At 50.6% G+C, this 27,485-nt stretch overlaps 2 protein-coding genes across 6 annotated transcripts in view; one reads left to right on the top strand and one right to left on the bottom strand.

The window, feature by feature from the left end:
- FARP1 (FERM, ARH/RhoGEF and pleckstrin domain protein 1) overlaps nt 1-18,295 on the top strand; it is a 231,935-nt gene extending 213,640 nt beyond the window's left edge. For all 4 annotated transcript variants that reach the window (XM_006755040.2, XM_006755039.2, XM_006755038.2 and 1 more), the window contains exons 17-26: nt 925-1,162; nt 4,933-5,063; nt 8,429-8,497; nt 8,719-8,808; nt 9,410-9,492; nt 9,569-9,681; nt 10,196-10,362; nt 14,649-14,756; nt 15,140-15,291; nt 16,782-18,295. In XM_006755040.2, the coding sequence (XP_006755103.1) occupies nt 925-1,162; nt 4,933-5,063; nt 8,429-8,497; nt 8,719-8,808; nt 9,410-9,492; nt 9,569-9,681; nt 10,196-10,362; nt 14,649-14,756; nt 15,140-15,291; nt 16,782-16,863 (1,233 nt within the window). In that variant the 3' untranslated portion in view covers nt 16,864-18,295. The remainder of the gene's footprint in view (nt 1-924; nt 1,163-4,932; nt 5,064-8,428; nt 8,498-8,718; nt 8,809-9,409; nt 9,493-9,568; nt 9,682-10,195; nt 10,363-14,648; nt 14,757-15,139; nt 15,292-16,781) is intronic.
- Nucleotides 18,296-21,231: 2,936 nt separating this feature from the next.
- Nucleotides 21,232-27,485, bottom strand: part of STK24 (serine/threonine kinase 24) — a 58,185-nt gene continuing 51,931 nt past the window's right edge. The window contains exons 10-11 of one of the 2 annotated variants that reach the window (XM_015557561.1): nt 26,150-26,286; nt 21,232-22,258 (exon numbers count right to left, since the gene is read on the bottom strand). In XM_015557561.1, the coding sequence (XP_015413047.1) occupies nt 22,222-22,258; nt 26,150-26,286 (174 nt within the window). In that variant the 3' untranslated portion in view covers nt 21,232-22,221. The remainder of the gene's footprint in view (nt 22,259-26,149; nt 26,287-27,485) is intronic. The other variant, XM_015557564.1, reaches the window with a different exon arrangement.

The raw sequence follows: 27,485 nt of genomic DNA, 5'->3' as shown, positions 1-27,485 counted from the left end.
TCAAATGCAGGCTGCTCAGTGGGCGGTGCAGGCTGCTCAGTGGGCAGCCCAGGGTGAGTAGCAAGAGATGACGATGGAGGGTGGGAGGGACTGCATCCTAAGTGCACTGCGCACCTGCTGCAGACTCGAGGGTTGTCCCAAGATGGTGGGAGCTCTTGTGTCCAAGCAAGAGGCGATGTGCTCAGCTTAATTGTAAGAAGTTCGTGTTGGTGGCTGATGTGTGATAAGGTGGAGGGGTGAGGAGGGTGGCAGAGATTCCAGTGGAGACACCAGGACAGTGGTGGGTGGCATAGGCCTGAAACCATGGGGATGAAGACAGGCATAGGTCTGATGGTCTGAGGAGGGAGAACTGGTAGGACTTGGTGAAGGATTGAAAAAATGAGGGAATCCAGAATGGTCTCCAGCGTTTTCTGTCCTGAGCAACTGGCTCAGACCCCAGAGGAGCAGGGAGCATGCCTGACCCTCCTCGCTCCCTGGAACTCGCAGAGCAGGTGGCTGCGGCACGTACTCACTCACTGCATGGGCAGCTGGGGGAGTCCGTCAGGAATACGTATTTGTCACTGTGTGACGCGTACTGAGTGGCCCGGTCTGGCTGTCATCCTGTGGCCTGTGGAGGGAAGCCACAGGCCCCTGAAGGAGCGCAGTTTTGCCCCTCTGATTTTTAAAGGAACATGTACACTTCTAATGTGTCTCCTGTTGCATAAACCCTGTCTATGTTAGGCTGCTCAGTGCTTTAATAGAGCTTTCTATTTCGTCCCAAGAACTTAGTATAATGAAATAAGCCATGAACTTTGAAACCTGTGAGATTTAATGGAATGAGGGACAGCAGAGGTGATCCTCCTTTCTGAAGGCCAGTGGGCGGGCCGCCTGCACATGCAGTTCCACTGAGCGGGCCCCCTCCCCACTTGTCTTCCGCCCTGACAGCCACTGGCTGCGCACCTGTGGAAGCACGGCGAGGCCCTGGAGGCGCTGGAGACCGGCATCCGGAGCTCCCGGCGGCTGGAGAACCTGTGCAGAGACTTCGAGCTGCAGAAGGTGTGCTACCTGCCGCTCAACACCTTCCTGCTGCGCCCGCTGCACCGGCTCATGCACTACAAGCAGGTCCTGGAGCGGCTGTGCAAGGACAACCCGCCCAACGAGGCGGACTTCAGGGACTGCCGAGGTAAGCGGGGCAGGCACCGCCCCACCCGCCCTGCAGGGGGCGCTCCTCGGGGCAGAGCTCCTCGGGGCAGAGCTCCTGGGGCAGATCTCTGTGGCTGTGTCCCAGGTTTTCCTAGTCCCACGGGGCAGGCACCGCTTTCTAGTACCTGGTCAAATATTACCTGTTATCTCTTTCCATAAAGAAAGTGAGGGTCGCTAAGAGCTCTCTCTTCCTTCCGCCTTTGCACGTGTTTCCTCCCTTGGTCCTGGGTGGTTTGGTGCGGAGAACCCTGGAGGCACTACACCAGGAGCCAGCTCCCTCCGGGGCCCCCTCCCCTCCTTACACAGTTCAAACGCATCACTCGCTCCTTGGACTGGCCACGGAAAATGGCTTGTAATAAATAGTGCTCATTGCTGCTGGGCATTTGTAATGTGCCAGTGACTTCACTAAGCATTTCACCCAAGGCAGGGTGAGTTCATTTTACATAGGGGATGGGGAGGCTGCTGAGACCAGAGAGGTCGAGGAACCTGCCCAGAGTCACAGAGCTGGAAAGTAAATGGCTTGTAACCTAAACCCAGGACCCACGTTCTTGACCATCCTACCCTACTGTCTCATGATATTACTGTCCCTTGCTCAGCTCCTGGGCCAGGTGCTGTGCCAGGGATCTTACTATGTTAACACCTTTACTCCTTTAGCAACCCCATGAAGTAAGTGTTGCAATCCCATTTTATAGATAAGAAGACCGAGGCTCAGAGGAGGTAAGGGACTTGTCACTCAGTTAGTAAAGGTCAGAGCTGGTATTCCAGACCACACTCTCTTCCTGGGCCACACATCGCCTTTTTGAACCTAGGTCGTTTGTCTCATGTGATATGTGGTCTTGTTAATGCCTGAACCATCAGCCCCTCAAGGGCCAGGGCCCTGAGATCTGATGCTGTGCCCCCTCTACTCCCCAGCTGGGCTGGTGACTGTTGACAATTACATGAATTTGCTCATCCTCTAATACAGGGGTCCTCAAACTACGGCCCGCGGGCCACATGCAAATACAAATATTGTATTTGTTCCCGTTTGGTCTTTTTACTTCAAAATAAGATATGTGCAGTGTGCATAGGAATTTGTTCATAGTTTTTTTTTTAAACTATAGTCTGGCCCTCCAACAGTCTGAGGGACAGTGAACTGGCCCCCTGTTTAAAAAGTTTGAGGACCCCTGCTCTAGTATGCCAAGGCCTGTATCTCTCACCTAAAATATTATAAAAATACCTCCCATCTCTCAAGTTCCCTGTATCCTCATTTTCTAAGTGCATTTCTTCTTTGCATAAAAACGGGGTGATACTCAGTCCTCTCAGGCCACCGACCCACCTCTTGCAGCAGATACGCACTGGGTACCTGCTGAGTTCTCGGTATATTAGAAAGGGGAGCGGGTGTGGGCCCTACTCATGGAACGCACTAGCAGGACAGAGCGGGGACCTGGGCAGTGGCTGACCTGAGAGAGGGAAGTGCCCGGTGCCATAGGGTGGGTGGCTTCTGACCCGGCCTGCCAGGCTCAGTGGGGGCTGGCTGAGGGAAGGGCAGCTAAGCTTAGGGCTAGTGTCTAAGTGGGAGTTTTCTTGAATGAGGGCGAAGTGTGCAGCAGAGCGTTGGGAACTGCACGTACAGAGGTCCAAAGGGGACAGAGACTATGGAACATTCTAGATAGGAGTTCTGCGTGGACTGCAGAGGGAGAGCAGCAGAAATGAGGCTGGGAAAGTAAGCAGAGACCAGATCCCGTGGGGTCTCAATAACCCTAGCAGACCTCAACCTAAGAGTAGAGGGAAGACGGGAAGGGTTTTAAGGAGGGGAATGGTGACAGGGGGCTTGTTCTAGGGAATTCACTGTTGGTATCTAGAATTTATTGAAGATGCTACATATTAGTTTTTAAAAGGACAGCCCAAGAGGAGATTTAGCAAAAACAGTGAAGACACTGGCAATTCACAGAAGGGGAACAGACATGGCTTGTGATGTGGTTTTGCTTTGCTGTTAACCATCAGTCTTTAAGACAAAATGTGGTGCCTCATGCCTTGGCATGTTCTTTTCCTCTGCCTGCAGTCCCTGCTCCCACCTCCTTGTCCCTCCCTGCACAGTGCTCCTCCTTTCAGCCTCAGTGCCTGCCTGGCCGTGAGCCTGCACGACCTTCTCCGCCCGCCTGCCTCATTCTGTTGTATCTGCACAGGGTGACCCAAAGCCACGGTGGCCCTGAGCACTCAGAGCTGTGCAGCTGTATCACCCAGGAGGGCGGGAGACGACTTTCGTCTTTCGTTTCCCATGTGCTATCCTTGGCTGACTCGCCAGATTGCATTGTATAAACAGCCCCCAGCGAGAAAAGTCTGTCTTGACAATTCAATGGAAAGAGCATTTGTTATGTAGCTTCATTCATATGGTGGCATCACAGTAAAACGGCTGGGGAATTCAAACTAGACCTCAACATACAGTTCCTGGACGTCGGGGATGGGGAGTGCCGAGAGCTGTTCCCAGGACACTGCACCATGAGCCCCGCGGGACCAGGTGCCGGCTCCTTCCTCTCAGAGGCCTGCACCCCGCCCCACTGAGCATTTGGTGCCCAGTAATTGTTCACTGGGCTAAATTGGCTGGTAATGTCTGAAAATTGAGCAAGCCTTGGGGTCTGTCACTGTGGCTTAGACAGCATTCTGTGATTAGCTAGGAAGCATGTAATTGGCATCCCCAGGGAGAAGGCAGGAAAACGGAATGCTCCCCTTGCAACGTTGGAGTGCTTCATTTTCTGATGCCTGAAGTTCAGTTGGCAAGTATTTCTTGCTTTCTTGACAAAAACACGTGAATGCTCAGTTGCAGTGGCTTTGCATGCCACCCAAACATGTGCTAATAGCGCATCAGCCCCTTGTACAGGTTGGATGCCTGCCCATGTAGGGGAGATGTGCCCATATTGCAAAATTCGTTTTGGAGTTGTTCTTGGCCACCATCTTGGTAAACGGTATGACTCCTGCAGAAGGTAATCCTGGGGGTGCTAGAATGAATATTCATTACTCAGAAGTTGCACTATCAATAGACTCTCTCCCAGAAAGATCCCTCTTTTGCCCAGGTTGTCCTGTGGCCTCAGTTCTCTGTTCTTTCCAGAGAAGGAGGTAAAAAATTGCTGCCCTGGGGACAGAATTCTAGGCAACCTGTTCCCCTGCAGCTTCCCCTCTGGGCCAACAAGCAGTTCTCACTGGAGGGCAGCTGTACTCCATGCAGCGATGAAGGGGTCAATTACGTTTTCACCCGGCTTTTGGGAAACTCAGGGAAAGCAAATCAATACAAAGTAAAGTTTATTTATGAGACAGCGGTGTTTTCCTTAGAACAGTGGTTCTCAACCTTCCTAATGCCACGACCCTTTAATACCGTTCCTCATGTTGTGGTGACCCCCAACCATAAAATTATTTTCGTTGCTACTTCATAACTGTAATTTTGCTACTGTTATGAATCGTAATGTAAATATCTGATATGCAGGATGTATTTTCATTGTTACAAATTGAACATAATTAAAGCATAGTGATTAATCACAAAAACAATATGTAATTATATATGTGCTTTCCGATGGTCTTAGGCAACGCCTGTGAAAGGGTCGTTCGACCCCCAAAGGGGTCATGACCCACAGGTTGAGAACCGCTGCCCTGGAAGGACAGCATCCAAGATAGCTCAGCGACGGCGGGATATCATTGCCCTGCAGAGTTGACCTTAAAGACGTTGGAGGGGAAGCCCTCGTCTGCCGCTAATGCTGCGTGTCCGTGTTTCTTCATTAGCGGCGTTGGCGGAGATCACGGAGATGGTGGCCCAGCTCCACGGTACGATGATCAAGATGGAGAACTTCCAGAAGCTGCACGAACTCAAGAAAGACTTGATTGGCGTCGACAATCTTGTGATTCCAGGAAGGGTAAGCAGCTACACCCTCTCATGCATTGGAGGCCGAGCCAGTAAAGCCGCACTTACGTGACTTACATTTGCACGTTGGAATACAGATACTCCAAGTGAAAATGTCGTCCTTCTGAAGTGGCTTCCTTCCACCCGGGATAATTGGGGGGGAAACCTTGAATCTCACATTCGGAAATTTCGTGTTAGGAGGAGATAAAAGCAAGCCTTTATGAAGTAGATGCAGTATTCTGCTTTTTCTCCTTATTGGTTGATGTGTTAATTTCCTTTCTTTCCCCTGCCATGTTCTAAGACGATTTGAGAGAGCTTATTTTCTGTATTAAAATGTAGGTAAGTGAAAATGGAAGATAAAAATGTTTAATGGGTAAAATAGTGCTAACAAAGGCAGAGGAAAAGCTAGTGCGTGAAATCATGCTGTTAATTCCCATGTAAGTATGGAAACTATTTTTAAAAGATACACTTTTCTGTACATAATGTAATTTTAACTAGGAATTAAAATGACATTTGAGCCACAGCCTGATTCTGGGAGAGCTGCAGCTTCACTTGCGCGGTGGCCTCGCCGAGCAGCCCTTCCTGAGATGCAGGCTGTGCAGGGTGAAGCAGCCTCGCTGCACAGACACGCTTCCTCCAGACCCGTGGGAATGTTCAGGATACAGCACAGCCTGCCTTGTCCCACTTCTCTTCCCAAGAATCCAAACTATTCGCCAGGTGGTACATCTCACCAGATCTCTCCATGAGCTCTTTCTCCTACAGCTCCCCGACTTTGAACTCTCCATCATCCAGGCTCAGAAGGGAATTTTAGCCTCTGCATACCCGCCTTTACCTTCACACAAGTTTCCATTACACCCGGGGCTCGCAGTGGCATCTGACAGGCAGCTGCCCTGGAGACTTTAAGCCCGTGCACCTTAAGGAAGATACGGGAACATCTCTGTGTACAGTGGAACCTCGGTTCTTGAGCTTTATTCCTTTCAGACAAATAGCTGTTCGAGAAGCTATTTGTTTGAAAACCCAATCATTTTTCCCCATTAAAAATAATGTAAATTGAATTCATTCATTCCAGACCCCCAAATGATTCCGTTTTAACCTTTCTTATATAAAGTACATGTCTAATGTACTGTTTAATCTATAAACAAACATCTCTTTTCTTAAATCTATCGAACCAGCCCCTACTGGCCTTAAACGAATCACTTTCAGCACTCCTTCCAGGGTTATCTTTCAGGAGATCAGATGTAGCATCTTCGCTTTTTCACACATCACTGCCCCTGAAATGCTGTCACTGGGAACTGCTTTCCCTTTATCCACATCAACCATTTTCCATCTCTCCAATTGCCTGTATTCGTCATTTTGTGAGCACTTTCACACCCTTAGCAACATCAACATTCTTGATAGCCTTTTTATATTTTAAAATTGTACTAATCATCCATTTCAACAGCAAAAAAACAAAAAAGACAAACAGTCATAAAAACCAATAGCAGCAAACACGTGAGGTGGAAACAAGAGTGACAGCAGCATGCTAGGGTCACTGTTCTCATTCTCTGATGCCCTTCAGTGTTGAATGTGGTCCCCAAGACACCATTTCCTCACATCATGTTGTTTATGTCCACCCTATGTCCCTGCAAGTATTTATTCTGTTATTTTGTTGAGCCCCAAAACTAGTCAGTGAGATTACGAGCAGACATAGCCTTTGATTCATGTGTCATAAAGGACCAAAGAGTTGTTAGGCTGTGCAGAAGTCTATGGGATCACAGTGAGTTGGCTGAGTCCCTGTTCCTGGCTCAGATGATGCTGGGAACACAGAAATATCTCGTGGCAGGTGTTGCAGGAATCTTTTATGTGACACACTACTCCAATAACTAGTGGCTGGAAACAGCCTTGTAGTCTGTGCCATGGTTTTGTGAATCAGAAGTTGGTCAGGGCTCAGCCAGGTGACTCTTCTGCTCTGTGCGGCATTGACAGAGGTCCCATGGACATAGGGCTGGTCTGGAGTGTCCAAGGCTGACACCTGGCAGGGATGGCTGGAGGCTGGGCTCAGCTGGGACTGCACAGAGAGCCCATGAGGGGTTTCATGAGCCTGGATCCAGGGGTAGTCTTACTGATTATGTGCGCCTCAGGGCTCCAAGAACAGCTGCTCCCCGGGACATAGTAGAGGCTACGTGTAGTTTTATGATCTAGTCTCAGGTCACGTGGCATCACTTCCATACTGTATTGGTCAAATCAGTCACCAGCCCACCCACACCCAAGGGAAGGGGACAGAGACAAGAACTTGCAACTACATTTTAAAAGCAGAGCTGTGGAAACCAGTTTATCGGTTCCTCAGTAGGTTAACAGAATTCCCCTGTGACCCAGCAATTCCACGCCTAGGCATATACCCAGAAGAATTGAAAACAGGTATTCAGACAAAAACTTGAACAGAACTGTCCATGGCAGCACTATTCTCAGTAGCCAAAATGGGAAGCCGCCACAATGTCCCATCGACAGGTGAATGGATAAACAAAATGTGGTCTGTCCGTACGATGAAATGTTCAGCCACAGAACATTTGTGGAAGGAGTGAAGCTCTGATCCACACTATGTGAGGAAAGTGTGGCCACATATTATAAATTCAATTTATATGAACTATCCAGACTAGGCAAATCTAGAGAGTTATAAAAACAAAAAAACAGCAAAAAAACCCCAGTGGTGGCTGCCTGGGAACTGTGTGCCTGAGGGAAGGGAAACGGGAGGCTTCTTACTGGGTACAGCATTCCCGTTGGGTGATGAGAAGGCAGGAGGCACACCTCGAATACACGAGTGGAAAATTTTATGTGTATTTTACTACGATTTTAAAATAATGAGTTGTGTGTGTTGGAGCGGGGGGTGCAGGGAGGTGGGTTAAGCGGCCCCACATGGTTCACACCCTCTCAGAGTTCAGTTCAGGAGGAAGAGTTTGCCTCTTGCTCGGTTATCCTAGAACAGTTACTAGCTTCTGAGAACCAGAGTTTCAAGTCATGGGAAAGATTCCTCTGTTCATAGTGCTCTCCTGGGGCGTGTCTGTCTCCTGGACCCTTGCTGCCAGTTTGTAACTGGTTGGGTCCTTTTCCCTTTCCCGCAGTGGGGAGCCTGCAGGCCCCGGGGGGACAAGTGCATAATTACAGGCCTGACTGTGAGCCAGCGTCACACCACTGGACCTGAGTGCTGGTTTCCTCTCTGTTAGTGGAGCCCATGGTTCCTGCCAGCAGGTTCCTGGGAAGGAGAGGGCGGAGCACAGCATTCAGTACAGTTAATGTGATCGCTGTGATTTTCAGCGTGAAAGGGACCATGGTGTGAGGGCGCCAGAGTCTCTGTGTGGACCCAGGTTTGCACGCTCCCAGCCAGGTCTGCTTTCTCCGCAGGAATTCATCCGCCTGGGAAGCCTCAGCAAGCTCTCCGGGAAGGGGCTGCAGCAGCGCATGTTTTTCCTGGTGAGTGGTGAGAGCTGCTTGTCCTCACTGTGGTCCGTGGTCCACAGGGCCAGGCCCTGCTGCCCATGGGGGCACCTGGGAGGCAGGAGGAGCAGCTTGCTGCTCAGCTTGGAGTTGTTGAGATCAACGAATTGTCATGCGGTATTTTGAAAACGCTTTCTGCACGTTCTGGTTTCAAACGGAGCCCATGCATCTCAGCTGCACTTGTCCCTGTCCTCTAGTTCAACGACGTCTTGCTGTACACGAGCCGGGGACTGACGATCTCGAATCAGTTTAAAGTGCACGGGCAGCTCCCGCTCTACGGCATGACCGTGAGTACCAGCCGGGCGCGAAACCGGGCCTGGCCCTCTGGGCTGCCTGAGCCCGTGACGCTGACGTGGGGGAGGAAAAGGAGGGACTTGACAAGGAAGTGAGAGCATCCCAGGTGGTTCGGGCTCCCTGGAGAGGTGCTGCGACCTGGCTCCTCCTCTGCATGTGGGGTCCGTGGGCATCCTGCTTCTGGAATTAAGTGCAGGGGCAAGATGGTATGGCCATGTGGGGTGAACGTGCCTCCCACGGCGCTGTGCCCGGCCCAGGGCCCTGAGACGATCCTCACCGCCCACGTGGAGTCACGGAGCCCCAGATGTGCCAGTGGACAGGTGTCCGTATTCTGTGACCCTGGGTTGGCAGGTGCAGCCAGGCCAGCCAGCACAGGACTGCTCCCTGGCACACGCCCACATTCTCCTCAGTGGTTGGCTGAAGGCAGTGTCTGAGCTCTACTGGAAAATGTCCAGTGCCTTTTGGTCTTTCTTTTCCCATTCTGGTTAATTTTCTGACTTGTTTCTCTGCATCGCCCTTTCCGTGAACATCTGAAAACGCACTGAGTGTCTTGCTTGCTCCTTGGTAGTAACATTCCGATCGCTCACCCCACAGATCGAGAAAAGTGAAGACGAGTGGGGTGTGCCCCACTGCCTCACCCTGCGGGGCCAGCGGCAGTCCATCATTGTGGCCGCCAGGTAACACGGGGCCCTCTGACCTGTTGACCCTTCGACCTGCTGTGGTCTGAAAACCTGACGCCCGTCTCTTCTTCAGCTCCCGGTCCGAGATGGAGAAGTGGGTTGAGGACATACAGATGGCCATTGATTTGGCGGAGAAGAGCAGCGGCCCCACTCCCGAGTTCCTCGCCAGCAGCCCCCCTGACAACAGTAAGTGTGGGGAGGCCCACTGCCCCCAGGAATTAGCTGAGGGGCGGGCAGCGCGGGCTTACAGAGGGTGAGCAGCCCATGCACCTAAAGTCACCTTACCTCGTGGGCCTCAGATCCGTGGACTACATTCATACTTAAAGCTAAACATCAAGGAAATTCCATTTCCTAAAAATATAAAAATCCTTAAAAGTGAGGGAGCAGAGCAGGAAGGCACCTTTTCTGGGCAGCATCGCTGCTTCTCATACGGAATGTGACCGACCAGGGAGAGGAAGCAGGCCATCCACATGCTGGGCAAGCAGCGGCCCCGTGCCCAGGTGTGTTGGGGTCCCCGGGGTGGGACCCTGACAGGCAGGTGGCTGCTAGTGTGACTTCCTGCTCAGTGGCTGCACTGGGGACCCAGGACCACATCACTGAGTGCCCCCAGCCATCCAGGCCCGTTCAGCTCCCGGGAGGGTCAGGAAGGGCCTCTCTGGCCAGCAGAGCTCAGAAGCACTGCCTTTTGCCACATCCACAGAGTCCCCCGATGAGGCCACCGTGGCCGACCAGGAGTCCGAGGACGACCTCAGCGCCTCCCGCACCTCGCTGGAGCGCCAGGCCCCCCACCGCGGCAACACCATGGTGCACGTGTGCTGGCACCGCAACACCAGCGTCTCCATGGTGGACTTCAGCGTGGCCGTGGAGGTACCGGCCGTGGCCCTGGGGTCAGGTGGGGAGGGGGCACGGACAAGGATGACTCATCCTTTGAGCATTCGGCTCGCCCCCTCAGGTGAACGCGACCACGGCTCTTGGCCTTCGTACGTCCCCACAGCTTTTGTTCTCTGGCCATCTCTATCTCCCCAGTTTCCTTTCCTCTCAAGGAGTCAGCTGGGGGGCAGGGACTGTCATGCATTTAGCCATGTGCCCACGCCAGAGGCAGAGAAATGGCCCCAGTGCTGGCGATGGAGAGCTCCCAGCACTGAGGTTGCCATGTCCTAGAGCAGCCACCCACACACACCTGAATGGGGTGCAAGGAGGCAGAAGGGTCAGAAGGCTGGCCCCATCCAGGGCCATGGCACAGCCTCCCCGGGGTCTCTGGGCGTTGTCCTGAGTTAGCTTTGGTGGTGGGGCCCCCCAGATTGTGACCGCACCTTCCAAAGTCCTCCAAACCCCATTCCCTAAGTACCCTGTAGTCCAGGCCCATGATCCCCACCCTTTCAGAAAATGCCACAGCCAGCAAGCTCTGAAACCGCCAAGCTCCCTTCTGGTCCCACTGGCAGCAGAACCTGACCTGAGCGGTTGAGAAGCTTGGACCGTGTTTTGTGTGAATGGCCATGTTTCACCATACAGCTGCTATGTCTGCTTCTGGGTGGCGCCCAGGCCCCGCTGCCGGGCTGCTATATGGTAGACGCACGGGATTATCTTTCTAAAACCTGAGAGTTCTGAATTCCTGAAGAGCCTGGCCCAAACAGTGCCCCGTGAGAGACTGCCAGGAGCAGCAGCCTGTTTGCTCTTTGAACTGACAGTACTGGGACGTGTCACACATTCCCTGGTGGACGGTGGTCTGCAGGGATGAGGTTGTTTTCTGGAGGTGACCTTCACAGCTCCGTGGAGCTGCTGATTTCGAGTTTGCCTGCTAGTGTCCTAAAACCCGGATCTGCTTTTGAAGACACCCTCAAGGGGACACTGAGGCTCCCCGAGCCCTGCCTGGCCTCCCGTGGGCTGCAGGGAACATCCCTCTCCGCCCCTCGGGCAGCCCCTTCCCTCCCACAGGCCTCTGTACTCAGCTTCTCCCTCCCGTCACACTGGGTCTGCCTGCAAAGCTTGCCAGCTGGAGATTTCTTCCAGGGAACAGGGATCTTTCCAGCCAGGGGAGTGGGGAAGAACCCGGGACCGTCTGGTGGGAAAATACCTGATCAGACCCAGCCTGGTCCAGGGCAGCTGGTGGAGTGCAGCGCGTGAGGGGGCTCGTCTCTGCCTGCCCACACCATCCTCCGCGAGGAGAGGTGTAGTTAGGACTGTCAAGGCGTGGGACCTCTCTGCTTGAAACGTCGGTCGTTCAAGAATGTAGCAAATACCCAAGGGAGGTAGGTCATGGGCGGCCCAGAGACGCTTCCTCAGGCCAGCTCTTACCGGGTGGCCGTCCACACAGCTGCAGTCCTTCGTCCAAATGGTCAGGTGAGTCTGGCAGCCAAGTCAGCGGACCGCAGCCCCCCGGCCAAATCCTGCCCAGCCCTGGTTGTTTACAGCCCGTGAGCCAAGAACGGGTTTTACTTTGAGTGGCTACTACAAATGCACATAACTTTGATTTTGCCTCTTGGCCTGGAAAGCCCCAAATAATTTACTGTGTGGCCCTTGGAGAAGTTTGCCAAGAACTATAGAGCATGAAAGCAAGCCCCTAGGTGTGGTTTTCAGGTGGCAAAAATGCAGGTTAAATACACGGAACTGACTCATCTGTCACTGCAAACACCCCTCCCTTGCCAGACCCCCCTTCCCCAGGTGCATGCCTTCAGCCTGATGTCCATGCTGGGCTCCTTTGGGTGCCAGATGCACGCCCCACCCCGACTGACAGGCAAGCTCCCCTCTTCCAGGCCCGGGCCCTGCCGTTAGCAAAGGGAAGCAAGCAGCTCCTTCCTTCTAGCTCTCCGCTCCCTCTCCCAGTGTCTCCTGTAGGACTCACACGGGTAAAAATGAGTAACGGGGAGGTTTGGGGACACCACAAAGATGAGCGACAAGTCTGGTCAAGCCAGCGGGCACTGGGGCTCACGCAAGGCTGGGATGGTCAGCAGGCAGCCTCGCCTTCGGAGGGACCAGAGGCGAGATGATCAACGTTATTTTAAGACTGACGTTAGGAGGCAGCAGAGATCCCGGAGGGATCGGATACAGGGAGGCTCAGGATGGAAGGACGGCACTGGGGGAGTCGGCGGCGGGGACTTAGCTGTCTTTGTCTGCCAGAGTATCTTCTAACCCTGCTGGAGGGCAGCGGTCCAGGAGCAGATGTCGGCTCCTGCTGGAGGCCCTGGGGAGGGTCTGCTCCTCGCCTCTCGGCTTCTGGTGATGACCGGCAACCCTCGGTGTGCCTAGGCTTGTGGACACATCACTCTGACCTCAACCTCCGTCTCACTGGGCAGCTTGGCTGTATGTCTCGTGTTAAAATGTCATCTTCTCCTTATAAGGACAATCGTCATCAAAATTAGGACACCCACACACCCCCCTGCTCCAGTATGGCGTCCTCCTAACTTGCTAACATCTGCAGAGGCCTGGTTTCCAAATAAGGTCACCCCCACAGGTATTAGGACTTTGGACCTGAACATACATTACACCCAACGGGGACTGGGCAATTTGGAAGCCGGGGAGAGGGGAGAAGAGGTCACTGTGAAAGACAGCACGGAAATGGGGTGCCAGCTGCTCTGGGGCAAGGATGGAGACTGGTCTTGACCTAAGAGTCATCCTCAGAGACCGTAGTGGAGGCAGCTTCAGTGGCATTGGGAGGCCAGGCCAGTGGGAATGGTTAAGGAACACCTAGGCTATCACTCAGAGTTTATACCCTCGTGTGTTCCAGAAAGGATTGAAGGTGGTGGCAGGTAGAGCGTTCTCTTGAACCTGCCTCAGTCCAGTGCGTACACCACACGGTGGGGCTGGCTTGCTCCACAGATAGTGGCATCTGAGAGAGGTCTTTCGGACTACCTGGGGGAATTTGGTTCAGTATAAACACATGAACTATAAGGAGAAGAACGCGTGCTGTGTCCTCGTCTCCAGTGTGATGCACTGTGATGCTGCAGCAGCACCACATCCCCAACTCCGGTTGTGCCATCACCTGCTGGGACCCAGGACACACCCCTTCCCCTGGTTCTCTGTGCCTTTCAGCCAGTAGGTGAGTGGCAGCCAGACATGGGGATAGGACACCCCCTCCCTCTGTGGCATCCCCCTCGGCTCAGCTGACTCCAGTCCACAGGACGGGCGCTACTTCCTGTGTCCTGTCTCCCCATGAGGCTGTGAGCTACTTGAGGGCAAACACATCTAAAACACATCTCAACTCCCGCCTTACTTAAAGGGGTACTCGGAAATGTTCATTGGGTGAAATACACGTTACTGGATTAGTACCAAAGGGCTAGAAGTCAACTCAGAATACTTTTTACGCATCTTGTTAATGGTGGCAGACGTGGCCATGTAACCGCTGTAAGTGAACAAACAACCCGGTCACATCCACAAAGCGCGACCATCCACCATGTTCCTCCCCGGGGGGTCTCCCTGGGAATGAGCTGCCCTCAGGGGCGTGGACGGCCTCCTCGGTGTCCTCCTCACAGCCGGGGACGGAGGGAGGGGCGCTGGGGAGCCCGCAAGGACGTGCACCTCTGCGCGTGGTGTCGCCTCGGCTGCCTGGCAGTTCACAGCAGTGCTGTGTGGCCACAGGGGCTACCAGCTCGCCCAGGAATGCTCGTCTCTACCAGTCACTTCCTGTAGCTCCTGGGGAGAGGTCACCTCTCCAGAAAGCCAGTGTTCTGCCTGGGCCACTAGATGGCAGCCAGGAGCTGCTGGCGGGGCTCAGTGAGGGCTCCTGGTTGAGGGGTGTTGGATCCCTCCCTGTGGCTGCCATAACAAGGCACTGCCAATGGGGTGGCTTAACAAGATTTGTGTCAGGACTCTGGAAAGCTGGGTGTCAAGAGGGCCGGCGCCCTCTAACACCTGTAAGGGAGGATCCCTCCTTGCTCTTCCCGCTTCTGTGGTTTGCTGGCCATGTGTTCTTCGGCTCGTCCGTCACTGCAGTCCGCCTCTCCTCTCGAATAAGGACGTCAGCCACAGGGACTAAGGGCCTGCCTTGCCTCCTTACAGCTGCCTCTAATTATAGCTGTGAGGGCCTATTTCCAAGGCCACATTCTGAGGTATTGGGGTTAGCACATCTTTTGGGGAAGATGACATAATTCAACCCATAAGAGGTGACAGGTGTCCAGGCCCCAGCTGTGCGCCTTACAGGCCGACTTGTCTTTCAGAATCAGCTCTCTGGGAACCTGCTGAGGAAATTCAAAAACAGCAACGGCTGGCAGAAGCTGTGGGTGGTGTTCACAAACTTCTGCCTGTTCTTCTACAAGTCACACCAGGTATGCACACCGCCCCCCCCCCCGCCCCCGCCGGGGGCAGGGCCCTGTGACCCTTGGGAGAACCTTAGGGACCCCCAACACCACACCCTCCCCTGTCACGGGGCAGGCACGGAGAGAAGGCAGCCAGGTGTCGGAAGGGGGCCTACAAGACGCCAGGTGGAGGCTGACATCATTTGCTGAAGGCGACCTGGGTGCTGGTTGGCTGGGGAGGGGCAGCGACGGGGTTGATGGCCTGTGTCCTGGCTGGGAGGCACTAGCTGGCCCACAGAGCATGGGCCGGGACCAAGCGCCTCGGCTCCCAGAGCGGCTGCAGGGTAAGAGGCTGCAGCCGGGCTCCGTGCCGGGGCCACCTCTCCAACGCCACCTTCTGTGGGCCTTTCCAGGACAATCACCCCCTGGCCAGCCTGCCCCTGCTTGGCTATTCGCTCACCATTCCCTCGGAGTCCGAGGACATCCACAAGGACTACGTGTTCAAGCTGCACTTCAAGTCCCATGTGTACTACTTCCGGGCTGAAAGCGAATACACGTTTGAAAGGTAAACGCCCCCACCTCCAGAAAAAGGCCACTTGTCCCTTAAACAATAGGATTTCTCCCAGGCAAGCTGTTAGGAGAGCCCGCTGTGGGCATTCCCGCCCTTGTCCTTCTGACCCTGGCAGGTGCTGCGGATAAATCAGGGTCTCCACAGAGTCCCCGTCTGCTCCCAGAGAAGCATCCTTCATCCTTAACCTGCAGTGCTAGTTAACGCTACACATTTTTAAATCTCTAGCGTGTTTATCAGTCTGTGGCTTCTGTAGCTGTTTAGTCCTAACATTCCTGATGGGCTGCGGTCAAAGGCTAAGTTTCCGTCAAAAGACCACACGAGGAAGGGAAGGAATCCTGGTGCCTCTCAGTTACCTTATTAGTGAGAGACAGTGCGAGAGCCGAAAACAAAATTAAAATGGAGAGAGCAGGCCACCATGCTTGCCCAGTGGCTTCAGTCTGTTCCTGAAATGGCAAGGGTAATTCTGGGCCCCTGGAATGGCACCCTGATGAGACTATGTAAGCTTCTGTCAGCGCGAAGCCACCACCTGCGGGGTCCTCAGGCCACAGACAGGGCAGCAGTCCCCACCCTATTCAGGGAGAAAATTCTCACTAACTTGTTTCCCCACCACCTACTGACACTGACCCCACAAGGGTTTCTAATCGCTGGGCTGGCTTTGCTCTGTGCTCAGTCCCCAGTAAAGAGAGCACAGTGGCCTAACACCAGGCCCACCTCCCACAGCAGCAGTCTCCAAGCTGCACTGCCTGAGCAGTGAGCCGGGCACAGCAATTCTCAGATCTGATCCTGGGCTAGGAATTTACCCGAGGTGGGGTCTTGTCACTATTGTGGCCAGGATACGTCAGCCTTCAGTGGGAGACCCTAAAAAGCCTGATGATTACGGAACGGCTAAAGCCCCGTGTGAGCTCCGTGAGGACAGGAGGCGCGGCACACCCAGGTTCTCTCGGCCTCAGCACTGCCAACACTTAGACCAGACGATTCTGTGAGGTCTGTGCTGTGCACTGCAGGTGCTTAATGGCAGCACCCCTGCCTCTAACCCCTAGATGTCAGCACTCCCTCCGTTGTGACAACCAGCAGCGTCTCCAGAAAACGCCAGTGTCCCCAGGTATCTGAAAACTACCAGGATCCCACATACTCAGACACAGAAAACAGGGTCCCATAAGCAGGGCAGGATGCACACCAGGGTCCGAAGGAAGGGTTAGGAGACAGCATTCGTTCCTAAACAGCCAGGCGCCGCCTCACCTCTCGCTGCTCTAAAGAGATGGGCTGCCACACCTCGGGCAAGGCACATCCACACGGAGGTCAATGGTTCTCAAACTGAGACTGGGGAACATCTGCAGGCACCCTAACCCTGCTTTCTATGCAGGGGGTGCTGAGCGTTCATTTAAGAACTCTTCATCTGCTAAAATGGCAGATTACAAAGAAGAAATCGGAGGCGTACCTTTGTAAAAAGGGGCCCTGACAGCCGTTTTGCTTTCTTGCTCTAGGTGGATGGAGGTGATCCGAAGTGCCACCAGCGCGGCCCCCCGCGCCCACACTCTGAGTCACAAAGAATCCCATGTGTACTGATGGCAGGACGCCGTCAGCTGGCTCAGCCGCGGCTGCTTTCCGGGCAGCCGTTCTCTATCAGCGAGGCCTAGTACAATGAACGCCTGTCTGGAAAACACCAACATGGTTTTACAGCATCTCTCACCTGTCTCTGCAGAACCATTCTAACCTTGTCTTTCCACTGCTCATTTCCCATCTGAACGGAAGTGCTCCCACCTCCAGTGCTGGCGGCATTTTCTGTCATTCCCTTGACGGGCGGTTTTTAGCTTGTGCCAGTATTAAAACATCGTCATTCATATAGTGCCAAATGACAACCTTTCCTCCATGACTGCACCTTAAAGCAGTACAAACACGTCCGTTTGACCAAAAGACAGGGCAAGTGCTCTTTTTTCTTTTTCTAGGCTGCTGCATTTTAAAAAAACGGATTCTCCAGTGTTTGCAATACACATGGCACAGTCTTAAGCAAATGAGATCATTTTCAGATTTCGTTTTTTTCAATCTTTCTACTTTTATAATAATAGGAAGTTACTCCTTTGATTAGTAAGCGATTTGCCGCACACGACGTGCCACCCTGGGGTCTCGAGCTCCAGTGAGACGCTGGCTCCCAGACCCACTTCCTGGTGCAAGCTGACCAAATTGTTCAAGTGATGACTATTGACAAACCGTAGCAGGTTGTTTTCTGCGAAGAGAAGCAGAAGTCCAGTGCGATGTCTAGACTATCACTGTACTGTGTGAGTGGTGTATACAATGGGAAGGTATTAAGCTGTGGGTGTTTTGCTGTCTGTTTCACAAGCATGAAAACCTGTATATCAGTAATCAGGGCCATTTGTGATGTTACGTTATGGAATTTGTGAGCTTCTGTGGGTGTAAGGCACCATGAAGGATGGTGTGTAGTCCCCTGGCACCCATCGTCATACCTATCTATATCCTACTCAACTGTGGTTCGGAACTGCGCATTCAATAGTAGTATATATTGTGCCTGTCTTCAAAAAACATTCTTTCTCCTTTTTTATACTCATTCCCCCAGGTACGGGGTAGGACAGTATGACATTGCACAACCTTGACAGTCGGACAACACAGGGAACATGGTTTCCAGTAATGCTGGGCCCACTAGTCAAAACCTGTTTGCCTATTCTCTGTGAGAGCGGTGGCTGCTATTCCCCAGTGTTCTTAAGCCCTTCCTGACGCAGTCCAGAGGGGCGGCCAATCGACACAGTCCTCCCCGTCCTGCACCACCGCTGGGAAAGCCCTCATCTAAGACACGCAGGACCACCCCAACTCCGTGGAGCTGTGACTGACCGCGTGGAATCGGCAATGTACAAATGGACGAGTAGCTTGAGACGTGTTAATCATTTGCCTTACAATGTGTACCAGATGGTTTTAAGTACTAACAAAAGGGAATAAAAATACCTCACGCCACAATCCAGCATATTGAAGTTTTAAGGCAAAACAACCCACCTTGTCTCTTGGCTTTATTTTCATCTAATTCGGGTGGGTTGGTGTCTCTGCCGGTGAGGGCAGAGTTGGCTGGTCACTGCGGGTGAATGTGAAAAAGAAAACCAGACTCGATCACTCTTGAAGACGGCGTTTTGAAAAACTTCCTATTTTATAGTCTCTGCACTCAGAGACCGGGCACCTATATAAGACCGGGCACCTAACACCTATATAAGACCGGTGGTTATATAAGACAAGGACTAAAACCCAATGGAGGAGGGTGAAGCAGACAGGGAGGGGCCCTAGGGAGGAGTTCCCTGAGGCTTCTCCCACATACGCCCAGGGGCAAGACCAGCATCCTGGGAGGCTGAAGCTCAGGTGCTCTGAGCAGCCACAATGGCAGAGGCAGGAGCAGGGAAACTCCCACCTCAGTATTTCTGAAGGATTCCAACCCATTTGCTGACAATGGTTCAGATCTATGAGTAGCACCTCTGTGCTCCCTGCTACCCTGTGACTTCAAAGAAAACCTAAGTTGGTGTGACTCTGGTTGAGCGTAGACCTATGAACCAGGTGGTCACTGTTCGATCCCCGGTCAGGGCACATGCCTGGGTTGCAGGCTCCATCCCCAGGGGGCGTGCAGGAGGCAGCTGATCAGTGATTCTCTCATCATTGATGTTTCTCTCCCTCTCCCTTCTCTAAAATCAATAGAAATATTAAAGAAAACTAAGTCCAAACCATGTGGCAATTCACTGCCCCCAAGCTGCCGGGAAGTTTCAGAGTCACCCTGTCTTGGTCCATCCCGGCTACTATCACAAGAATGCCAGACTGAGGGGCCTTGTAAAGGACAGAGATGTCTCTTACAGTTCTGAAGGCTGAGAAACCCAAGAAAGAGGTGCCGGCAAACTCGGTGTCCGCTAAGAGCCTTCCTGGGTCACAACCAGCATCGATGCGTCCTCACATGGAGGGCGAGGGATTTCTGTGGTCTCTTCTGTGTGGACACTCATCGCATCAGGAAGGCTCCGCCCTCATGACCTAATCACTCCCTCCTAGTGCCATCGCCTGGGCATTAGGATTTCAACATAAATTTGGGGTGGGGGTAAGTTCACTCTATTCCCTCTACACCAGCAGTTCTCAACCTAGGGGTCGAACGACCCTTTCACAGGGGTCGCCTAAGACCATCGGAAAACACATATAATTGCATATTGTTTTTGTGATTCATCACTATGCTTTAATTATGTTCAATTTGTAACAATGAAATTGGGGGTCACCACAACATGAGGAACTGTATTAAAGGGTCGCGGCATTAGGAAGGTTGAGAACCACTGCTCTACACATAAGACACGAACTTACAACAATCACTGTTTTCTGTGAACTTTATTGACCCTTGCGTGATACAGTACCTGTGCTTAAGAACACACCTTGCAGCACTCCCCATTTATTGCCATATTTTATAGCAGAAATACAGAAGCCGTTTTTTTTTTTAAGGAAGAACATATAAAAACGCTTATAAACAGACCATATGTTTTGCCAAAAGAAAGGTACAAATGCTACGTGAAGAATTAGACACTCCACAAGACCAACTCGAGAACAAAACTGTCAGATTCGGAAGGTGCGTGGCACTTAGTTACATCAAGATGGCCCCCTGCCTCAGTTTCCAAAAGGTGGTAGCTGCACTTGTGTGTGAAACCGTCTCCCCCGCTAGGAGTGCCACCACCATCTGTAGTCTCTGGATAAGCTCTTAGCTGCTGGGGTTTGGCATCGAGAGACTTCTGAGTGTTAGTAAATCCATCTTGAACGCTGAGCTCCCAGGTCCGGCTGGCTACACACCAACAGCAGTCTCTATGGTCGGAGGCAGGTCCCTGGTAGCTCTGGAACCTGATCTGTCTTTAATAAAGGACTTGAAGTGGACACCCAAATGCTAGCCTCCTTGGCTAAAGAACATGCCCTTAAAAACACAAGCTGAGTTTGTGTGTCTACAGAAAGTAACAGATAAGAAGAGATTGTTTAAGGAGGTGATCCATTTTTAACATTCAGTTAAACCACATCTTTCCCAGGAAGCTACTTCCAACAGAAGATACTTCCAACAAACTAAGAGAGTCGTTTTCTACTTTATCTGGGAGACAGCATTTTATATCATAATCTAGTGATTGCAGACTATCTACTAACCAGTACTCGTATTAAGATTGGCTTCAGCGTCGTCTTGATATGCCATTGTCCACTGGCAAATTGTAGGAACTTTAAATCAGCTGCTGCCTAGGTTGTCCGTCTTAAAATCAGACAAGCACTTTGGGGGAACACTGCTCATTCTTTGAGGGATTCTCCTGTAATGAGCAAAACTGATCTTTGGCTTAGGCCTCACAAAGGGAAATCAAAGCTCCCGCACACAGAATACTCTTGGAAACACAAAAGGAAACACACAATTTATTGTTCAAGTTAACATCCTTGCTGCAGAATAGCATGTACAATAAGAATTAGCAATTCAGTTCTGTGTCCCCTAACCAAAGTGTATCCTTTATAGAAATTTCACCCAAATCTACTTCTAATTTAAAAAACAAAATTTAATTTTAGGGTTTAAAACTAGACTCCACCACCAAACCTAAACAATAACCACCCACTCCAACGTCTCTCACTCGGGGCTCCATCCTCTCGTTAACTTCCAGGCCACTAGGCCGAGCTGCCAAGCTAGCGGACACAGGCTCCTGTATGAGAACAAAATAACCCTTAACTGAGGTCCCTGGGAAGAGAGAGCACAATTTTACAAATCAGCAGAATTCAACCCTATCTTCTCAATGACTAATTTTTAAAGTTGCATAGGGAACTGACCTGAACATCCAGCATTTTGAATTTGGGCACTTCTTCCTATAGCATTCTAAAATGCCTCATCTCACCACACAACCACACACACACAGCAGGCGCGCTGCCCTCTCGAGTCACGTTTCAGAGAGAGTATGCAAGGAAAGTGTTATAAAATTTATTCATGTGAGCATCCAGACATTTTAGGTGGGAAAGACGATATGCAGCTTTCACTACCAGCTGCAACAAAATCATACGGGAGAACGGACAGCTGGCGTGGCGCTGGCAGTGGAACGATTCCAAACGAATGTGAGACGAGAGCACTTCATTGGGGAGAAACTTAAAATAATAATTTAAAGCTTCATGACACAAGATATGTTCCAATTTAAAACACTAAGAAATAGTACCATCAATGAAAAAGGAAATCAACTTCTAAGTGTACCAAAAGGGTTGTAGGGCAAACGAGGAAAATTTGCATTTGTTGAGGTACAAATAGGAGTGTTCCTTAAGAGGGGCATTAATTATTATTAATGGCAAACCCTGCAAATACAAAATAAAACCCAAATCACTGGTCACATAATTCAAAATTTACATGTAATAAAGGCAAGGCAATAGACTCAAGTTATGGCCTGTCAAATATTTACTCCACTGACATTATCTACAGAAGCACTTGGCCAATTTGTACACAGTGATTCCTTATGCACGCCAAAAGGGTTTCCGTAAAAATGACACTATATACAAATCTGTACACTGAGCCACCAGAGCGATTCTCCGTCTCCCGGGGAGGGAGCACAACTTAAAGCAGGATACCTGAGGTTTCATTTCTTCAGTTGCCTTATCATAATCCCAAATATACATTTCAGGGTGTGTGTTTGTTTTTAAAGACACTTTCCTTGATATGTGCACTATGGTTAAAATTAAAAACAAGAATAATAAAATAAAATGACCGCTGGAAGGAGCTGACCCTCCCCACCCATTAGACTCATCCGGCCACGGCCAGCGAGGAAGGACACCGAGGCCTGCGGGGGCAGCCTCCGCTGGGCCAGCCCTCGGGGCAGCTCTTCAGCGGAGTCAGCAAAGGCCCTCGTTGACTGTTTAAAAGGAGCAGGATGAAGAAGAAGAAAAAACAAAACCCCAAATGCCAAAGGAAGTTCAGTGGGACGAAGTTCCTCCACCACTTAGCGAGTATCTAGGAAAAAGCAGAGAGAGAAACAGAAATAAACAAATGTCATTTCTCAAAATTATAAAATTAATTCGCAAAAATTCAAACAATAACCAAAGTCCTATTAATTTTCATACACTGCCAAGTCATCAAGATATGGAACAACTATCAATGGATTATTATATAAAGAATTCATAAAAATGAACAAAATCATGATTCCAACAACAAATTTTCCGAGAAGTTAAATTCAGCCACAAAAGAACTAAAAGTACGTAATAAAAGGTGAGAAAGTGGTTCAGCCTCCCAGGAGAGAAAACCGTATGACTAAAACAGTAAATGATACACCTTTACTTATAATCAGATTGAAAAATCAGTATTAACCAAAGACAGAGTAAGAGTCCAGGAATGCACAAACATGGCTGGTTTGAGGACCAGTGCACAGAAACACTTTTGGCCACAAAAAAACTGAGGCTTGCTCAGGCACCCTCCTTCCTGAAATGGTCTCTTGGGTTTTTTGTAATTATAGTAATTAGGAAGCACTCTGATGTCCAACAACAGAGAAATGGTTACATAAATAAAGCGCCTGAATAAAGTAACACATTAGAAATTGTAATATTTAAGCAATGAAATCTATACATAAATCAGTAAGTGTGCGCAAAATTGTAGTTTTACAATCTGTTTATCCCAAACACATACAAAAGAATGCCCAAAAAAGTACGTGTGCACTATACTTTTCAGAAATGTAAAAAATTAGTAAGTTCACGACATTTATAATAATGGAAGGCAATGCACCAAAAATGATGATAATGGGCTAGAATAGTGGGATCATGTATACTTCCTTCTATTTTCCAATAATCCCACAGTATTGTCTTGCTTTGGAATATAAAAAAGGGAGCAGTGAGGGTGCGAGGTCCCCTCATGGCCAGGATTCCCTCAGACACCTCAAAACGGACCCAGCCACAGCAGATGCCTGAGGACACGTTTAACGGGACTTACGTAAGTATTCCAACCTAGAGCTCCTCTTCCCAGGCAGTTACAATACCCAGCACTCTGCCAGAGAACAAGTGCTCCCACAAGATCCTCCCGAAAGGCATGCTTTAGCCACAGATCCTAAGGCTCACATTTCAAGAAACATAAATGCCGGAGTCCTGGGAGGAGGAGACCCACACAGAGGATCCACACGTTAACTCAACCAAGACCTACAGGAACCTTCGAAATGCTTTAGAAAAGGCGGTTCTCGTTTTGAGGTGACCCACTGCCCAATGCATCTGGGAATATAATAAACATGAGGCATGAGCAAGGGCGTCTGTGTCTGGTGGCATCTGGGTGAGGGACACACAGGAAGAGCTTGGGGGTCCCAGGGGGAGTAAGTGGACAGGAGTAAGTGGACAGTACCAGCCAAGGCCTGGGGGGAGCAGATAAGGACCCCAGAAGCTGAGGAGGAGACAGGATTCGCACACCAAGAAGGAAAGAGACACAAGCAAGACCCATCTGGGGAAGAGAAAGAGTGCCGACTCAGCATGTCTAAGGCATCACTGGAAAGTAAAACTTCAAGCACAATGTGGACAGTGGGCAATTATATCTGCATTTTACATGGCTGCTGAGCACCTGAAAGGTGGCGGGTTCACATGTGGATGTGTGTGAAATGTAAAACACACACCGGACTGCAAAGACTTAGTAGTGAAACGAATGTGAAATGCCTCACTGATGATGCTAATACTGATTACATGTTAAAATGAGATTTTGGATGCAATGGGTTAAAAAACATAAAACTAATTTCACTTGCTCCTTTTTTTACTTTTTTTGAATCCTTACCTGAGGATATGTTTTTTGAATTGATTTTAGAGAGAGGAAGGGGGAGAGGGAAAGGAACATTGATCAGTTGCCTCCCTTATGAACCCTAACCAGGGACTGAACGAGCAGTCTGGGTATGCACATGGACCGGAATCAAACCCACAACCTTTTGCTGTACATGAGGACAACTCCAGCCAACTGAGCCACCTGGCCAGGACTTTACAATTGTTTTATTTTTATTTTTTCACTTTTTTTAAATGTGGCTACTAGAAAATTTTAAATTCTGTATAGCTCACATTATCTTGCTATTAGACAGCACTGGTACAGATCAACTCATTTCAGCAACTAAAGAAAATGGAACAGAGGGACAGACCAATTAAACACACAGGCCACCACCCGAGCCCTGTAGCTGCAGGGAAATCAAGTTACGTATATAAATTACTAACAATTTTAAGCAATTTGGGACAATGTGGAAAATATCAGTCCTAAAAAGTGACACTACAAAAGCAGAAAACAAAACCCAAAACAAGATAATGCCACTGGTTTCTGGGTTAGTTCTATCTGTTCGAGATTTAAAGGTGTTTTTTAATCAGAAGTAAACATCAATAAAATGAGCTGGGAAGTGATACCAAGTTTCTTTGAGAAATTAAGAAAAACGGACCATTATTAAGTAACTAGAGGCCCAGCGCATGAAATTCGTGCACTGGTAGTGTCCCTAGCAGCTGCGGCCAGGCATTCCCATCCTTCCCCCGGCTGGCCCTGCCCCCTGGTCAAACTCCCAGATGAATTCTTGTCGGGACAATTTGCATACTAAGCTTTTATTATATAGGATAGGAGAAAAGCTTATGGGATGCTAAGATAAGACATTCGATGAATCTTAGAACAAAGCTATGTTAGATATTAACTGCCTACACAGTGGATAGACGCCCACAGACATGGTAACAACAGTGCTTGTGTGAGGGTAAAGTGACCTCTTTATTATGTTTTCCTTTATTTCTGTGATTCATTAGAATCAAAAGGGTTAGGGCAGAGATAACAATTCTGCCTATTGTCTCAAAATTGAAGGTGGCCAAGTAAAGTCTTAATTCTCTAGCCTAAACTTTGGAGCAAGTTAGAAAGTTGGGATGTCTTTGACAAAGGAACCTGAGAGTTAGGAGAATACACCTGCAGGGTCAGAATGAAGGTTTTCTCTGGATGCCCCTCTTTAGAGGACTCTTCACAGGACATCAGGTGGCCCCTTCCATCACGTCTAAGAAGTGGCCAAGGGGACCCACATACCCCAACCTTCTTCACATACTGTCAAGCTGACCCCTCAGAAGAGACCTGCAAGGCTCCTAATGGTCACCAGGGCCCTACCATCATTTGGAAGTGACTCAGTAGCCTGGACAAGTCACCTGGAAGGTGGATGTCAAAGCAGTGACATGACTTGTGCTCAGGAGTGTTAAAAGGTTTGGGAGTGGAGATGGAGCCACACCTCCGTCCTCTCTAAACACCCCCAAATGACTATACTTATGCTGGGGGTTGGGGCAGTCAGGGTGACCTCCTCCACAGGAGACTCCTAAAGCAAGTCCAAGAGAGTGGGTAGGGAGACCCAGATCACTGCTCCTCACGGCAATCAGGGCCACCGTGGGCGCAGGGAGCACCCCGCAGGCCGGTCAGTGTGCACAGGTCAGGACAAGAGGCCAAGTCGAGAACCAGCACAGCCACCATGGAGAATCACACACCGCACCCATTCTCACTGGGCTCGCCAAGCCCAAACTTCTGGAATTTTCGGACATTTAACTTTAAAACCAAATGGAGAATTACCAACATATGGCTAAGGACTGTGTAACTAGGCTGCATCATTAGAGCAGACAGATATTATGTGCCACAAAGTCCTGCGGTCCTTCCTAGTCGTTTCCAGATTTGTATCCTTTGTGCACAGGATTTTCAGAACTGAGAACAAGAAGGTAACAGAACAGACTAGGAACAAAGCACCCCGCTGGCAGAGGGAGGGAAGCAGAGCAGTCCATGTGAAGGGGCCCCACCCCCGGCCTATGGCAGCCACAGGGCAAGCGTGGTGCGCCCTCCGCCGGGCTCTCCTCCCGGGAGGCAGGGACTCGCTGCAGACCTGGCGGCAGTTACCTCTGGAGCCGCTGCACGAGCTGGGCCACCATGGTGTCCGAGATCCCAGGGCACGCCTCTTCCGCCAGGTAGATGGCCCCTCGCAGTTCTTCTATGGACCCCATGTTACCGCCACACGCTTGGCTCTTCTCCTTCAACTTAAAAGACACAAACGTCAACAGCATGACACACTCGAGCACAGGAGCCAGTGAGCATCTGTTCTAGAGGGTAACACAGCGTGTGGACCACAGTGGCTCCAGCCATAGGAGTCCTGGCAGGGACCCAGCGCAGCCAATGTTCACTTCCCATTCCTCTCAACGAACAGTGTCTGGATGCTGAGAACACTGTACAGAAAGGGCGTTAGTCAGACTTGAACCCCTACCTGCACTAGAGTGAACGGAGACGACTGGTGTCCTGTGCCCCTTTTCAAATCTGATGATAGGCTGTCCCGCTTTCTTTTTCCATTTCAACCCCACTTATACCAGAAAAGTAATTTCAAAATTACTCAGTGCTAGTTTCCGCACGGGCTATCTAATCTAAAGCTTACTAAGGTTGATAGGTTGGTTCTTAGATGCTGACAAGCTGTCTTTTTGGTCCTCTTTTCTCAATATTCTAGTTCGTATAAATAAGTGCCAGCCCTAAATTCTGGGATCTGTGTGCCCCTCCTGGCACTTCTGCTCCCATGAGAACCATTGCACAGTCTGCAGGCTCCTCCCTCATGGTGAGGTCAATTCAGTCCCTCAGGAATGCGGCAAACGTGCAATGCACAGGGCGGCTGCTCAGGGCAAGACGCAGCCAAGGGCAGGAGGGAGAGCCCTCAGCGCAGGCTGCAGGTGGCAGCAGCAGAGAAAAAACACGACTCCTCGTCAGGAGTCCCCTCCTCAATACCATCTTTAACAGGTTATAAAACAGCTTTGACTTTTCCAGCTGTCATGAACTCATGCTATCATTCCCCGCATCAGTCTCATTCTGCAAATAATGCCTTCTCCTTCTCCCTGGGAAAGGTCATGCAGCACCTGGGAAGCCTGGCCTGCGAGTTTACTGTTAGGTTAGCCGGGAAAAAACCATTACAACCAGGATTAATTCATTAATTCTGAATAATGACTTTGGAATAGTTTCTTCGAGTGCCCAGTAACAAACAGCTTCAGACAAATGAGAAAATACACGCCATTTTCCCTAATCGCCTGTTTGATCCTGGAAAAGTGACAACAGCAGGGTCGCAGGAAAGCAAGGGAGCATCTAGACAACCTGAAGGACCAATCTTCCAAACAACATACAAAGGAACAAAATGGGCCCTGGCCAGCATTGCCCAGGGTTAGAGCATTGGCCTGCACCTCCTGCTGGTCCTCACCTCCCA

The sequence above is a fragment of the Myotis davidii genome, unplaced genomic scaffold (assembly GCF_000327345.1).
Source record: "Myotis davidii unplaced genomic scaffold, ASM32734v1 scaffold133, whole genome shotgun sequence".
NCBI lineage: Eukaryota > Metazoa > Chordata > Mammalia > Chiroptera > Vespertilionidae > Myotis > Myotis davidii.
This window is presented reverse-complemented; position numbering and strand designations above follow the sequence as displayed.